Source organism: Arvicola amphibius, chromosome 9, assembly GCF_903992535.2.
Source record: "Arvicola amphibius chromosome 9, mArvAmp1.2, whole genome shotgun sequence".
Lineage (NCBI taxonomy): Eukaryota > Metazoa > Chordata > Mammalia > Rodentia > Cricetidae > Arvicola > Arvicola amphibius.
In genome coordinates, this window is record NC_052055.2 from 70,744,488 (window position 1) to 70,759,370 (window position 14,883).

The 14,883-nt window shown below is 44.4% G+C and overlaps 1 protein-coding gene across 1 annotated transcript in view; it reads left to right on the forward strand.

Moving 5' to 3' along the window:
* The window catches only part of Ubr2 (ubiquitin protein ligase E3 component n-recognin 2), an 80,652-nt gene that overhangs the window by 36,478 nt on the left and 29,291 nt on the right, over positions 1-14,883 (forward strand). Inside the window, 13 exon segments of the mRNA XM_038343591.1 lie at positions 33-216; positions 3,316-3,377; positions 4,232-4,342; positions 6,049-6,114; positions 7,591-7,713; positions 7,804-7,867; positions 8,677-8,801; positions 9,941-9,993; positions 11,230-11,332; positions 12,242-12,290; positions 13,587-13,741; positions 14,641-14,689; positions 14,692-14,745. Coding sequence (XP_038199519.1) covers positions 33-216; positions 3,316-3,377; positions 4,232-4,342; positions 6,049-6,114; positions 7,591-7,713; positions 7,804-7,867; positions 8,677-8,801; positions 9,941-9,993; positions 11,230-11,332; positions 12,242-12,290; positions 13,587-13,741; positions 14,641-14,689; positions 14,692-14,745 — 1,198 coding nt within the window.

Consider the following 14,883-nt stretch of genomic DNA (forward strand, 5'->3'; position numbering starts at 1 on the left):
GGGTAACTTATGTTACAAACCCTCTTTTTTAGGAAACAGTGTTAATTGAAGCTTACAAGAAATGCCTCGCTGTGTTGATGCAGTGTCATGGTGGTTTTACTGATGGGGAACAGCCAATCACACTCAGTATTTGTGGACACTCAGTGGAAACTATCAGATACTGTGTTTCCCAAGAAAAAGTTAGCATTCACCTCCCAATTTCTCGCTTGCTTGCAGGTAAAGCATCTTCCCTTTGAAAAAAAAAAAAAAAAAGCTCTAAAGTTCTCTCAAATGACTGTGGTGTTTCTAAAACCTATTATCCTGTGAGTTTTACATGTGTTCGCAGATCTGATTATTCTGCTATGAAGCAGAAGTTATTAAACTTGGTCCATAGATGGGAGGGCTGAGGTGTCCAAGCAAGAAGCCGAGCTGGCATTTTGAGGTGTTTGGGCATCGCATCCCATAGCATTGTACTGCAGGGCAGGCCTTACTCTGACATCACTGTGACATCCACATCCTGTGACTAAGCTCACAGTTCTGACAAATCACGCTAGTCACTCACTTCGAAGCCACTGCTAATAAATCAAAGCCACCATAGCTTTTCTCTCTCTAAGCTCTTTCTTGCTTATTGATCGATAACCTTTTAAGCAGAATGTTACAAGTGAATGTCTTTATTGATGTCAGGCTGTTTTATAAGCCACTTACAATCACTACACTACCTAAAACAGACACCGTGCAGCATCCAGAGGCTGTGTATGACCTAGTTCTCCTGGTGGGACCCTCACAACATTGCTTCGAGATCTCTTGATTCTGGATATCTTATTCTACTCAAACTGTGTTCCCTTTAGTTCATTCTTTTCTTTTTTTATAATTTATTTATTGTTTTATGTGCATTGGTGTTTTGCCTGAATAAATGTGTGTGTGAGAATTTCCGATCCCCTAGAACTGGAGTTAGAAACAGTTGTGAGCAGCTATGTGGATGCTGGGGTCCTCTGAAAGAGCAGCCAGTGCTCTTAACCACTGATCCGTCTCTCCAGCCTCCTATAGTTCTTTCTTACTCAGAAAATAGTGACTTCCTGTTTCCATCACAGAGCCTGTGATTAGTGACTGTGGCTCGGCAGCTTTTTACTGGGATGTGAGGGTGCTCTTCACTTTGTTTCTGTACTTTTCAGGAGAGACTGGAGAAGCCATACCATGGCTTCCTGAAATGTGTGCCGAAGGGGTTATTAATTACTGATTCGGCTCCTGTGACAGATCATGGCCTTGTTGAGGGTATCCATCCCTCATGAGAGTATTGACAGTTTGTGTCTTTTAAGGAATTAGTCCATTTCATCTAAATTATTAAATTATGAGTTGAGTTATTGATGACGTTTATGTCGTGGGGTCAGGTGCTAATGACTCCTTTCGTCTGGGAGTGCATCTTTTGGGCATCAGCACATCTCTGGCTGTTAGCCCTCCACATCCTGCCAGGCTCTAGGGCAGGGCCATCAGGTTGTAGGCTGAGATCACGTACACTGAGGCGTGTGAGGCTTTTATTTGTAAACATTGGCCAGTGAAATAGTACAGCAGCTATGGACACTGGCTGACACCTGTGATCCCGGGGCTCCACCGAAGAGTTGCCAAGAGTTCCAGGTTAGCCTGGCCTACAGTGAGTTCAATCCTAGCCTACACTACAAAGTGACCCTGTCCCGAAGTAACAAGAGCAAGAAAGGGAAGGAAAAAGGGAAAGAATGAATAAAGAGAGACAGAAGGATAGAGGAGATAAAGTTCTGGTTGTAGGAGAAATTTCTCTCCTTCCTATAACTTGTTTATCCCAGGTTTGTTTTCTGCACTGAGAACTCTTGGTTAAATGTTAGACGGGGGGGGGGGGGGGGGGGGGGGGGGGGGGGGGGACGGACAGACGGACGTCAGTCCCTTCAACTCAGCCACTTACCACTCTATATCCTTCCAAAACCTGGTTATCTGGGTAGGAGCTGAGGGTGATAATTACCTCCAGTGAAAAAGCTAAACCCCCAGAAATAAACTAATTTCTGCCTACATCTTCCCTTCCCTGAGGTCTGTGCTGTGAGTATATGGGAGCATTCATCTTCCAGTGTTGCCTGAGGTCTGAGGGTGTTTGTAGTCAGAATAGAGAGTAAAATAAGCAGTCCATATAGCTGGCTTGGTGGCGCATTCCAGTGACCTCAGTGCTTTGGAGGAAGAGGCGGGGGACTGAGCACAAATCTGAGACCAACTGGGGCTACAGAGCAAGAGTCTGCTCAAAACAAAACAAAGTACAGTTCACAGACAAGGTGGAGACAGTGCTGGTGGTACTTCAGCAGTAGCTATTAAAGGGTTACTAGGAATGGCCTGCAGTGAAGGAAGGCTCTCAAAGGCTTGAATGGGGACTGGTAAACACTGATAAGTGATATCTGTCAGGGGAATGGCCTAAACAGTAGCCTATGGAATGGCATATGAGCTAAAAGTGTTCCTCTCATGCGTAGGAAGTAAATTGGTTTTGATTCTATTGGAGGGAGAGAGACCACTTGTTGGTTCCTAGCCACTTAGCCCTGAAATAATCACACAGAAACTATTATTTAAAACACCGCTTCACCAATTACTTAAGCGTATTGTTAGCTAGCTCTTACATCTAGAATTAACCCATCTCCATTATTTTATATTTTACCACAAGGTTCACAGCCTACTGGCAAGGTTCTACCATCTGTCTCCAGCAGAACTACACGGCTTCTCTCTGACTCCGCCCTTCTTTCTCCCAGCATTCAGTTTAGTGTCCCCCCCCCCCCCCCCCCCCCCGCCTACCTAAGTTCTGCCCTATCAACAGGCCAAGGCACTTTCTTTAATCACCAATGAGTATTCACAGCATACAGAGGGAAATCCCACATCAACTCTAAACTGGAAATTCTAAGGAACTTAATTCTGAGGTCTAGGTCAGCACAGACCATGGGTCAGTCAGAGCCAGTTTCTCTGTTCATTTGCCAGAAGGATCTCAGCTTCCAGCAAGAATGAAGCCCATGGCCCAGGAGATACCTCTACATTGGCATAATGTGTATCATTAGTTTGATTGCTGTTGAGCTATTTTTGACTGTGTCTGTACATCCAGTATTTACTTCTAAAATGTCAGCAGTATTAATGAAGATGAGTTCTAACTGCCTCTAATGTAGATTTGTTGAAAAGCTTCATTTATAGATACATTATATTTTATAATTTAATTTGTAATCTGATACATTCCCAAACATTTTTTTCAAAAGTTAAATGGTGAAGTTGGGTGATCATTGAGTCTAGTAGACATTAGTTTTACTATAGAAACACGTTTTTGTTTATTTCTTCTCCATGCAGGTTTGCATGTATTATTAAGCAGAAGTGAAGTGGCATATAAATTCCCCGAGCTCCTACCTCTGGTAAGTGACTTCTACATTAATAAGAACATCTAGTCATTATATTGTGTTTGAAACCAAATTGAAACAAACTTTTATTAATGTGGGTTCTCCAGAGAAGAGAAACAATAGGGGTATGTTGAAGTGTGTGTGTGTGTGTGTGTGTGTGTGTGTGTGTGTGTGTGTGTGTGTGCGCGCGCGCACAGGAGTAAGGAGCTGTTTTATTAAGGGCTTGCCTCATGTATTTATGAAGTTGGAAATGAGTTTCAGTGAGCATCTGGGCACACTGGAGAGCCCAAAAGACAGTTGGCATTGTAGTCGCAAGGGCAGAGTCCTTCGTGGAAGCAGAATTCCTTCTTCAAAGACCACACTTTTGGGGCCTGGGAGGTGGCTCAGTGGGTGAAATGGCTTCTGTGCACAGAGCCAGGATGAGCTGTTTGCATCAGCATATGCAAAGACAGAAGAAACCGGGCCGCTTACAGGTCACAGCAGCGTGAGAGCCTGCCCTGACCAAGGTGGAAGGCAAGAACTGATACCCGAGGCTTTCCCCTGACCTCCACACGTGCACCATGACGCGTATGCACCCCCACACAGAGAAACCCTCTTTTTCTGCAGCCTCCATCTGAGTTGATGGGGCCCATCCACTTTAGAGGATAATTTCCCATTTTCAAACTCTACTAAAATATAAAGAATGCCTCTCAGTCACAGCTAGATTGGGCTGGCCGTAAATAACCTAGCTAAATTGACACAAAATTGTCACACAAATACATCTTAGCGTAGATATAGCATATTATTTTGTAAGCTTTCCTGTTAACTGCCTTTCCTTATGCAAATTTTAACAAGGTGGATTTTTTTGTTTTTGTTTTTTTAACACACAGAGTGAACTGAGCCCACCCATGTTGATAGAGCATCCTCTTAGATGTCTTGTTTTATGTGCCCAAGTGCATGCTGGGATGTGGAGAAGAAATGGCTTCTCATTAGTAAACCAGGTAAGTGAGTTTTGTTGGTTTTTTTAGTTCTGTGATGTTTTGATTTCATTCATTAGCTTTTATGATAAACCTTGTATAGTTTTAAATGGACATTGAAAGTTTTGACTCTGGAGTCTAGAGAGATGGTTCAGCAGTTAAGAGTGCTTGTTGCTCTTGCAGAGGACCCGGGTTCAATCCCCAGCACCCATGTCAGGTTATTCACCACTCCGTAACTCCAGCTCTAAGGGCTCTGACACCCTCTTTTGACCTATGAGTGTACCCCACACATGTACCACACAGGCAGACAGACAGACAGACACATACACACACAAATAAGTCTTTTTTTAAAAAAAGGGTTTAATCTGTATTATCTGTGTTAAATTGTTAGAAAAATACAAACAAAGGTTTCTTAGATCTTTTATATTTCATCAGGGAAAGTGGAAATGAGTAGCAGTGGTCTTAACGTTTACTAGAAACAGTCTTTAGGGCAAAGCTGAGTAGTAAAAACTAAACTGTGTTTCACTTGCTCCACTGCCCAGAGTGTGGGCAGACTCAGTGGTGAGAGCGCTTTGCAGCTAAACCTGGTGATCTCTGAGTTCAGTCCCTGACTTCCACATTGGCCTGATTTGCTCTTTACCGCTGCGATAAACACCATAACCCAAAGTAGCTTTGGGTGGGTGTTCCATCATCTTACAGCTCACTGTAGGGTGAGTCAGGGCAGGAACTGAATCAGCGGCTGTGGAGGAACACTGCTTAGCTTCTTTATATACAACCCAAAGCTGTGTGACCAACGGGGCCACTGCTTAAAGTGGCTGGGCCTTCCCACATCAATCATAAGTGGAGAGAATACCCGCAGACTTCCCACAGGCCAGTCTTACCAAGACATTTTCTCAGTTGAGGTTCCCTCTTCTCATGTGACCTTAGCTTGTATCAGGTTGACAGGAAACTGACCTGCACACATGTAGCAAAAGAAGTCAGCCAACTCCTGCATATGTCCTCTGACCACCATTCATATGCATGTTGTGCGTGCCCACACACATGTGTGTACACACATACACAATATTAAGTGCAGGGGGTAAAATAGTTGTGATAGGCTCATGTCTTTAGTCAAGCTTTCAGAAGATAGGGTCATGAAGGAAGATCTCTCTGCATTTGAGGCCAGCCTGGTCTATCTGTATTGTGAGTTCCAGGTTAGCCAGGGCTACTCTTATCTACTCTCAAAGAAAAAAAAATACAGGGTGGCATTAAGATAAAAATTTATTTGACTATAAAGTTGAATGCGGTGCATGTGCACACACACATGTGTGTGTGTTTGATGTTGGGGGAGCATATGTGCAGATCACTGCCTAACTTTGTGCAGTTGGTTCCCCCTTCCCACCTTTACATGAATCTTGGGGCTCAAACCCAGGCCGTCACATGTCACAGCAACAGCTTTACCAGCCCAACTGTCCCTGCCCCCTCATCCCCAGTATCAGGAGCCCTAAACTCTCCTGAAACAGTCTTTTGTTGTTGGGAGATCCACAAGACTAACAACTATTAATGGATATCTCTAGTTGGTTTATTTGTGCTAAGATAGTGATAACTTAAAAACTCACGCCAGATCCATATAAGCAGAGAGGCACACACTTGTGCTTACACAAACCCATATGCTTTCTCTTGGAGTGAGGGAATGATCAGGAAGCTATACCCATCAAAGTTTATTTAACTTTTATAATTATTGTTTGCAGATCTATTACTACCATAATGTGAAATGCAGACGGGAGATGTTCGACAAAGACATAGTGATGCTTCAGGTAATAAGTTAAACCCCGACTATGGGGTACGGTGAGTCTTGGTCTTGCTTCCACTGAGACAGTCTCTTAAAACTCCTTCCCATATTTCTGACTCCTGCCTGCCCTGTCCTAACACTTCCCACACAAGGCCAGCAGCCTGTGCAGTGTTTCCACCTGATTTCCAGAGCTGTCAGGCTAAGCGTGCTAGATATGGCTTGTGTGTTCCATAGCCTCCTGCCTGTCAAGCTCACTGCCTTGGGGAATCTACCCAGTTGCTAAAATCAGAAACCCTGGCTGGAAAGACAGCTCAGTGCTTAAGAGCTTTTCTTTTTCTTCAAAAGAACCTGAATCCTATCCCTAGTACCTATATCAGGCCCCTCACAACCACCTGCATCTAATATCTTTCTGGTCTCTGTAGGCACAACACTCACATGGCACACACACACAGAGAGAGAGAGAGAAACTTTTTTTTTTTTAAATAAAATAGACTGGCTTGGTGACCCATACCTTTAGTCCCAGTGCTTGGGAGTCAGACAGGCAGATCCTTATGAGTTTAAGGCCAGCCTGATTACATAGTGAGACTTTGCCTCAAAAAGGCTAATTATAGTAACAACAGCAGGAGTGTTACAGGCTGTGGAGATGGTGTAGCACTGACTGCTCTTCCAGAGGATATAGTTCAGTTCCCAGCTATTGAGATTTCAGTTTGATTTAGAATTTTTTTAATGGCATTAAAAGAAAATTAATACAAAAGTTTTCATTTTATGTCATAGAGAGCTTATCACAAAAGGGAAGGTGGGAGATTGTAGATGGATTTTTCTTTGGGTCTCAAAAACAGCCTGGGGACACTATTAATTATGAAAGCTTAGACTTGTCCCACTAGCTCTTACAAATTAAATTAGCCCACTTCTAATCATCTACCTGTTGCCATCTCTTCCTGCATGTCTTCCTCTCTCTGCAACCGGCTGGTGACTCCACCTTTCTCTTCTCAGAGCTCTCTCTGTCCAGAAGTCTCTGCTGTATACCTCCTGCCTACCTCTTAGCCATTGACTTCTTATCAATCCAGTCACAGTGACACATCTTCACACAGTGTAAGGGAATATTCTACAGCAGGAGGCCTCAGTAATGGTATATGTATTTACAAACTGGAAGCTTAGTTGGTATTTCTCTCAGTTCCTAGCAGGCTGTGAGCCCTGAGAGGAGAGTGCAGCTGTACTTTAGAAGTGTCTGTGAGCTAATAGAGACTGGGATAGCCCATGCAGTTGTTGTGGGGCTTAGGTTATAGGGCACATTGTTTGTGTAGATTGTTTGACCAACTAAATTCCTGTCCCCTCTTGTCAGCCACACCATATAGGGTCTATGGCTAAGCAGACATCCAACTTTTCTTAGAATTGGCGGCAAAATAAGCTGTGTTTTTTTGTGCAGACGAAAACCTCTCATTAACAATGAATGTCCTTTCTGATCTTCCTCTTCTCCTTTCTCTCAAACAAACAAAAAAAGACAGGTGTCTCCATGATGGATCCAAATCACTTCCTGATGATCATGCTGAGCCGCTTTGAACTCTATCAGATCTTCAGCACACCTGACTATGGGAAAAGGTTCGGTTCAGAGATTACCCATAAGGTAAGAACCTGTATCACAAGACCCCGGGATATGGTCATCATCAAGGGACCGTGTGCTCGTGTTCTCACCCCTGGCCTTGCCTCCCTGCAGGATGTTGTTCAGCAGAACAACACTCTGATAGAAGAGATGCTGTACCTTATCATCATGCTTGTCGGTGAGTTCCAGCTCCCGTGTCCGAGATGATGGAGCTGTGCTCTCCTAGTCACCCAGGGCCCCTGGGTTTAGGAGAAGGGACTGGAGGACACACCCCTTCCCTCCCCTCTGGAAGAAGAAAGGATGCAATGGCTGAAGTGGAATGAACTGAAAGACTATTGGGGGAAGGGTGGTGGGGCCTTGTGCCATCTAGGAACAGGGTAGTAAGCAGAGCTGTTAGTGCTTAAATCCTAATTTATTGTTTCTCTCTGTAGTTCTTGGTATAAATGGCTTCTGGACCTCCGAAGGTGGTAATTGCAGTTAGTAAAGACCTTGGCTCACAGATGTCCATTTCTCTAGGACCCTCCCCTATTTTCCCAGTTCTTTTATCCCTTCTGCTTTGTCGTTCACCTGCTGTTTCAGATCTTCTGTGGCCATAAAGTAGCAAATCCAACTGGCAGCAATGAAGCTAATGAAGAGGGCTCAAGGTGGAAACCTTGCCTGGCCCTAGGCAGAAATAGAAAGGGGAGCTCCCTCCTTGCCACCAGAGAAGGATAGGGCAAAAGCCTTGACTACTGCTGAGGCCCTCTCTTTCTCATCCTTCTCCAAAGCAGCCAGCAACCCTCAAGTCACGTGACTGTCTAGTGCTCTGGGAACTGCTCTCGCCTTTGCTCCCCACCAAACCAGTCATTCCTTTCCCACAGCAGAGTGACTCAGACGGAGGGAGGAGTGTATTATGTTGCAGAAACTGAAAGTATATATCACATAAGTATATATCACATATATCATGGGTCTGTAAAATGTGTCCATCTACATTTTTGTTTTGGACAGGAGAAAGATTTAGTCCTGGGGTTGGACAGGTGAGCGCCACAGATGAAATTAAGCGGGAGATTATCCATCAGCTGAGCATCAAACCTATGGCTCACAGCGAACTGGTGAAGTCTCTGCCTGAAGATGTAAGTGCCACAGTTTTTAAAGACAGCTGGTCAGTTTCCCCACCATCGGGTGTGCACTTCCCTGCAGCCCTACAAGCTACAGTTCTGACATGTGGGTAACTCCAGGGAGTGGAATTGCTAGAAGTGACTTAAAAGGAAAATATTGGGAACCCTGAGCAGAAAGTAGAGCAGAGTTAAAGTGAACACTGAAGAATATGCTTCTTAGAGCTAAGTTGTTTTGTCCACTAGAGCAGGGCATTTTATGGTCTTTCTGAACTTGTCATGGTTACACATAATACTTCCAACCTACTGTATTGATTTATTAAGGGAGGCGTGAACTACCCACTCACTTGAGTAGACTCAAGTTTCTCAGAGCTTTTTCTTTCTCAGGCCCCAGAAGAGTTGATTGTCTTTGGTTTTTGGTGTTTTGTTTTGTTTTGTTTTCCTGCCTTCGGTTTTTTGAGGCATATTTTCCTTGTGTGGCCCAGGCTAGCCTCTGCCTTCCCAGAGCTAGAATTAAAGGTGTGCATCCCCACAGCCTGGTGGAAGAGTCTTTTTTTTTTTTTTTAAATAATGATCCACATCTTATTGAAGTGACTAAAGTCATGTGTACAAGAACATTCATAGGTTGAATTTATAATTGTTTTTCCTCCCAGGGCCATTAGTCTTCAGCCACCTAATTTTCAGCCATGGGCTTTTCAGAATTTCAGCTTCTGTAGCTGAGAGGCCTTTATTTTCATTGACTCTACTGTTTGTTTTCAAGTTTTATGGGTGTGTCTGCGTGTGGGTGTGTCCACCTGTGAGTGCAGGTGCCCAAAGAGCCCAGAAGAAGGTATTGATCCCCTGGAGGTGGATGCTTGTGAACCACCTAGCATGGGTTCTCTGGAAAAACAACAGATGCTCGTAACTGCTGAGCTGTCTCTTGCCCCCTCTTCAGCATGTTCTGCCAGAGTTGAAATAGATCAAACCTTTGGACTTACTTTACACAGTCTCAGGGCTCTGCAGTTTATATCCTGATTAATTTGATTGGCCTTATTCAGTCACATCATCCTGACCCTTGATGGTGGTGTTAGGGACTCGTGCCGGACCAGGCTAGCCCACTGCCCAGAGTGCCACAGTTGCCGTCCATCTGCTGAGCATGCTGTTTCTTGCTTCTTTAGGAAAACAAGGAGACTGGCATGGAGAGCGTCATTGAGACCGTTGCCCATTTCAAGTGAGTTTGTGTCATATTTTATGAAGTTTTCATTTTTTTTAACATTTACTTATTTTTGTGCACCTGTGTTTACTTCAGCATAACATAATAGAAGTCAAAGAACAACTTGAGGAAGTCAGTTCTCTTCTACAATAAGCTTTTCTGGAATTGAACTCAGGTTGTCAGGCTTGGCAGCAAATGCCTTTTCTCGCTGAGCTGTCTTTCCAGCCTCTGTAATCACTTTTTTTAAATGTGTTTGTTTTGATAAAACAGAGGGTGAAGCTGTCACTTCAAGAGTGGCAGGCCTTTTCAACTTTTAATTCTGGACTAGGCTTCTCATTGGTGTTTCTTAGGATCAGGCCTCGCTCGGCCAGTAAAGCAGCAGAGAGGTCTCCTTGCCTCCTCTGCTAAGATCTTTACTGCCCAGATGTTCCTAGTAGCAAAGCAGGTAGTGTGCATCGTGGGCATCTTTATCTTGATGAGCAGAGCATCTCTTTGAAGAAAGGAAAGCAAGGTTTATGTCCTGATGAACAGTTTACACTCCTACACTTTGTGAGCACCTGAATGTGTGTACTCACTCTGGGGAAGGGAGATGGTCTTGCTTTGAACTAAACTTAGGACTTGATGACCTCCTCCCCAGCCTGGTGCACTTATAATTCTGTATAGTAAATAGATGAACTTGTCGCCTTGCTTCCAGTTACGTTATGCAGCCAGTGAGGTAGAGTGTCTTGTTTCTTGACTGTTTGTAGATCGTGACACCTTTGTGTAATTTCCTTCCCAGCCATTCATCCCCATCTTACTGCTGTAGCACTTTTACATATGATAGAAACATTGATTCTCGCTATATTAAATATATGGCAAATACTTTCTCCCTGTTGAGTGTTCTTACTGTAGTGTTATTTCACACAGGTGTTTTAATGGAATTTGTCCTATAAAAGTTTTTAGAACATATTGCATGTTAAACCAGAAAAGTTAACACCATGCATAGTGGTGTTCAGAGGCTTAGAAATTCTGCAGCTTTGAAGCCTGTTCTGTCGGACTTGGGCTGTCTCCATCGCATTCACTTCTGCAGTTAGGACCAGCTCAAAGCAGAGGTGCTGGTTCCAGTGGCTCCAGCTTTGGATGTGTAGTGTTATGTCAGCCCACAGAACAGTTCCAGCTTGACGCCCTAAGAAAACAGATGTAAGAGCTGCAGTCTTACTAGGATGTCTAAGGCTCTTGGTAGGTGTGGCTTTGCTAATAATAATCTCCCCATAGGAAACCTGGGCTGACAGGACGAGGCCTGTATGAGCTGAAGCCAGAGTGTGCCAGGGAGTTCAACCTGTATTTCTATCACTTCTCCAGGGCAGAGCAGTCCAAGGTAGGCGGGAGCTCAGTGTGGTAGGAGGTGCTGGGTCCGGTTTCCTTATGAACAGCAGGCTTCTGCTGCCTTCCTTGCACTAGAAAGGCACAAGCAGCAGGGCCACTGGGCTAACATGGTCGGGTCTTCCCCACGCTGTCTCGGTGTAGGGGAGTAAGATAAACTGCACAGATACACACCTGACTTTATTTGCCTATTTATCTGTCTGCTGGGATCAAACCCAGGACTTTGCATGTGCTAGCAAGCTCTCTACCACTACAATACATCCCCAGTTCATTATTCTTGACTTCTGAAAACAGATTTTCAGCTTATATCAGGATCGTTGAGCCCATTAGACACATATTCACAATCGGTCCTATATGATAGGCATTTTGGCTTTTAGGCAGTTTTTTCTAATCATTCCAAAGACTTACATTTTTGCACTTTTTTTTTAATGTGTATCCCGGGCTGGCATCAAACTCGTGGTCTCCTGCCTCTGCCTCTTTCAGCAAATCCTACTGGCATGGCGTGCGTTACCACAACTGGCTTGCAGTCTTCTTTTAACATACTTTTCAATAAATGGTATTAAAAATCAAAATTACTGTGAAGTTTTTATTTTGTTCTCATACAGTTCATAGCATTCAAGCCTAAGTTAAGTTTCCAGTTTGTACCTGTTCCCCCCATCTTAAAGAACACATGTGAGGATTCTTTTTAACTGACAAAAAGAGTTATCCGTGAGGCATGAGTGGTGGGGGAGGACAATGCATGGAGGAGGTAGAAACTATCTACCCAGTTTGCACACAGCAGCTCCTGCTTGGAATGCAGGCCAGCCTGGCCTGTGGGTCCCTAGCCTTAAAGGGACGGAGTTTGAAAACAGATGCTAATGTTCTGTATTGTAATTCTTACCCCTATTGCATTGTCTTTCATTAGGCAGAAGAAGCCCAAAGGAAACTGAAAAGACAAAACAGGGAAGATACAGGTATTTAATCTTATTTCCAAAAGTCCACATCAGTCTCTTACTAACAAAACATTGTTTTCTATTGGCCACAGTGATCACCCTTGGCAGGGAAGGAGACGTAAGAGTAAGCTTTCGTGTGACCTTTCTTTCTCCTGTTCCGAGGAAGAATGAGTGCAGTAGTGTTAAGATGGCACTCCCTCCCCGGACATCCGGATGACTGAGTTGGCCTGGTATACCCCATGTGCCGGCAGACGTCTCAGTTCTTCCTCTCCACTCAATACATCTTTAGCTCCGCGTGGTGCTTCTTGTGTTCTGAGAAGGGTTTCAGGGTAGGGAGTTTTTCAGCCCTCTTCAGTCCAGTCCCTTTACCAGCTTTCCTGCCTCCCAACCATCTCACAGACAGGAAGGAAAGATGCCCCATGAACACAGCACATGAGACAGCGGGCTAGAGGGATGGCTCAGCAGGCAAAGCATTTACTGCACAAGCTTGAAGACCAGAGTTCAGATCTCCAAAAGACAAAAATAGACATGGGGGAATGGGGCTGGAGAGACGGCTCAGAGGTTAAGCGCATTGGCTACTCTTTCTCTTCCTCTTCCGGAGGACCGTGGTTCAATTCCCAGCACCCACATGGCAGCTCACAACTGTCTGTAACCAGAGGAACCAACAAACACCCTCACACAGACCTACAAAACAAGCCAGCAAAACACCAATGCACATAAAAAATAAAAAGGAAGAAAACTGAGATTTTGGTGGCCCACCTTACATCTCAGCAAGCAGGGGGCCAGCAAAGGCAGGGATGCCCCAGAGCAAATCATCTAGGTAGACTAGCCAGACATCAATAGATCCTGCCATGGTGTTTAACATTTTCACAAAGTAATCAAGGAAAACAACCCACATCAACCTCTGGCCTCCACACACGTGAACACACACACCAATAGAGACGGGAGTCTGGGCCAGGTCACTATGTAGTCAGCGGTTTTATGGAGATCTTAAGGCATTGCTGGAGATAAGAGAACTCTATGTACAGCTGGGCTTATGTTTTTCTTTTTTTTAATATATAGTTGTCCTTGTGCATTTGGCTAACATTGAGAATACAGCTAAAAGATACTTGCTAGTAAACGTCCTTTAATGGAGCTCATCAAAAGTACCTAACAAACCAGGTGCGGATGGCTCACACCTCTGTCCCATGCAGAGCAGGCCGAAGCACGGAGACTCTCTGGGTTTCAGGCTAGCCTGGTCTACGTAGCAAGTTCCAGGACAGCCAGGGCTACCTAGTGAGAAATGGTTCCTTTAAACATGTTCTACTTTGTTCCTAGCACTTCCTCCTCCGGCTTTGCCTCCATTCTGCCCCTTATTTGCAAGTCTGGTTAACCTTTTACAGTCTGATGTCATGTTATACATCATGGGAACAATACTGCGGTGGGCTATAGAGCACCATGGATCTACCTGGTCGGAGTCTATGCTACAAAGGGTAGGTTTATGTATTTCAGTTTTCTGTAGCTGTAGTCCATCTCAATAAAGAGAAAAATGAGGACCATGTAATACTTATTACCTTCCTCTTGTCTCTGATGAACTCTGTGCCTGCTGGTATTTTTATACCGGGTGGTTATGGTTAACTGGGTCCCATTAGCCAGCCTGTCTCAGTCTCTTGATCCCACCTTTTGCACAGTGTGGGATATGACAGAATGTAGACACTGTCACACATGTTACTCATTTCAGGAACCTTTAGCTCATCAGTTAAAGACACTGGGGCGTGGACACTTAGGTTCCTGTAGCTAACGGTGGCCAGAGCAGAGCCAACTTCACTTCACAGCTCTGACGGCAGTCTTCAGTTAGCAGACCACACATGCTCAGTGAGCAGCTGTCGCTTCACTCATTGACACCTTTAACCCCAGCACTCGAGAGGCAGAGGCAGGTGGATCTCTGTGAGTTCAAGACCAGCCTGGTCTACAAGGCCTAGTTCCAGGACAGGCTCCAAAGCTACAGAGAAACCCTGTCTCAAAAAAAAAAAAAAAAGAAAGAAAGAAAGAAAGGAAGGAAGGAAGGAAGTGAAGGAATGGAAGAAAGAAAGAAAGAATAAAGAAAAGAAGCATAGAAAGAAAGAAGGAGAAAGAAAGAAAAAAAAGTCACACTTGAATCTCTTACCCAGCTGAAAAGGGGAAATTTTGTTTTCTTGCCAGGGAATGCCTCTGTAGGATAACAAACTGAGACCCTTTTGACTGAATAAACAAAAGTGGTTTTTTTGGGGGGGGAAGTTGTTGTTATCAGGTTTAGTGTATGGTTTTGCCATTTTTCAACAGTAAATATTTTTATCCTTTTTTAAGTATTTGTGTTTGGGATTTTTGTCTAAACGTGAGCATTTGTGCTCAGGTGCTGCATCTGATTGGGATGGCCTCCAGGAGGAAAAAGCAGCACCTGGAGATGCCGTGGAAGGGCACGTGGAGACGTTCACCTTCACTCGAAGATCTCAAGTACGTGCGGAGGGCTGCCTTGTTCCACCTGTGGAGTGACACTGTATTAGATCCCGGTAGAAAGAACTCTTTGGGACTATATACTAAGAGATACTACATCTGGAATGGTGGTGTCACTAGATCCTAACCAAAAACACTTAGG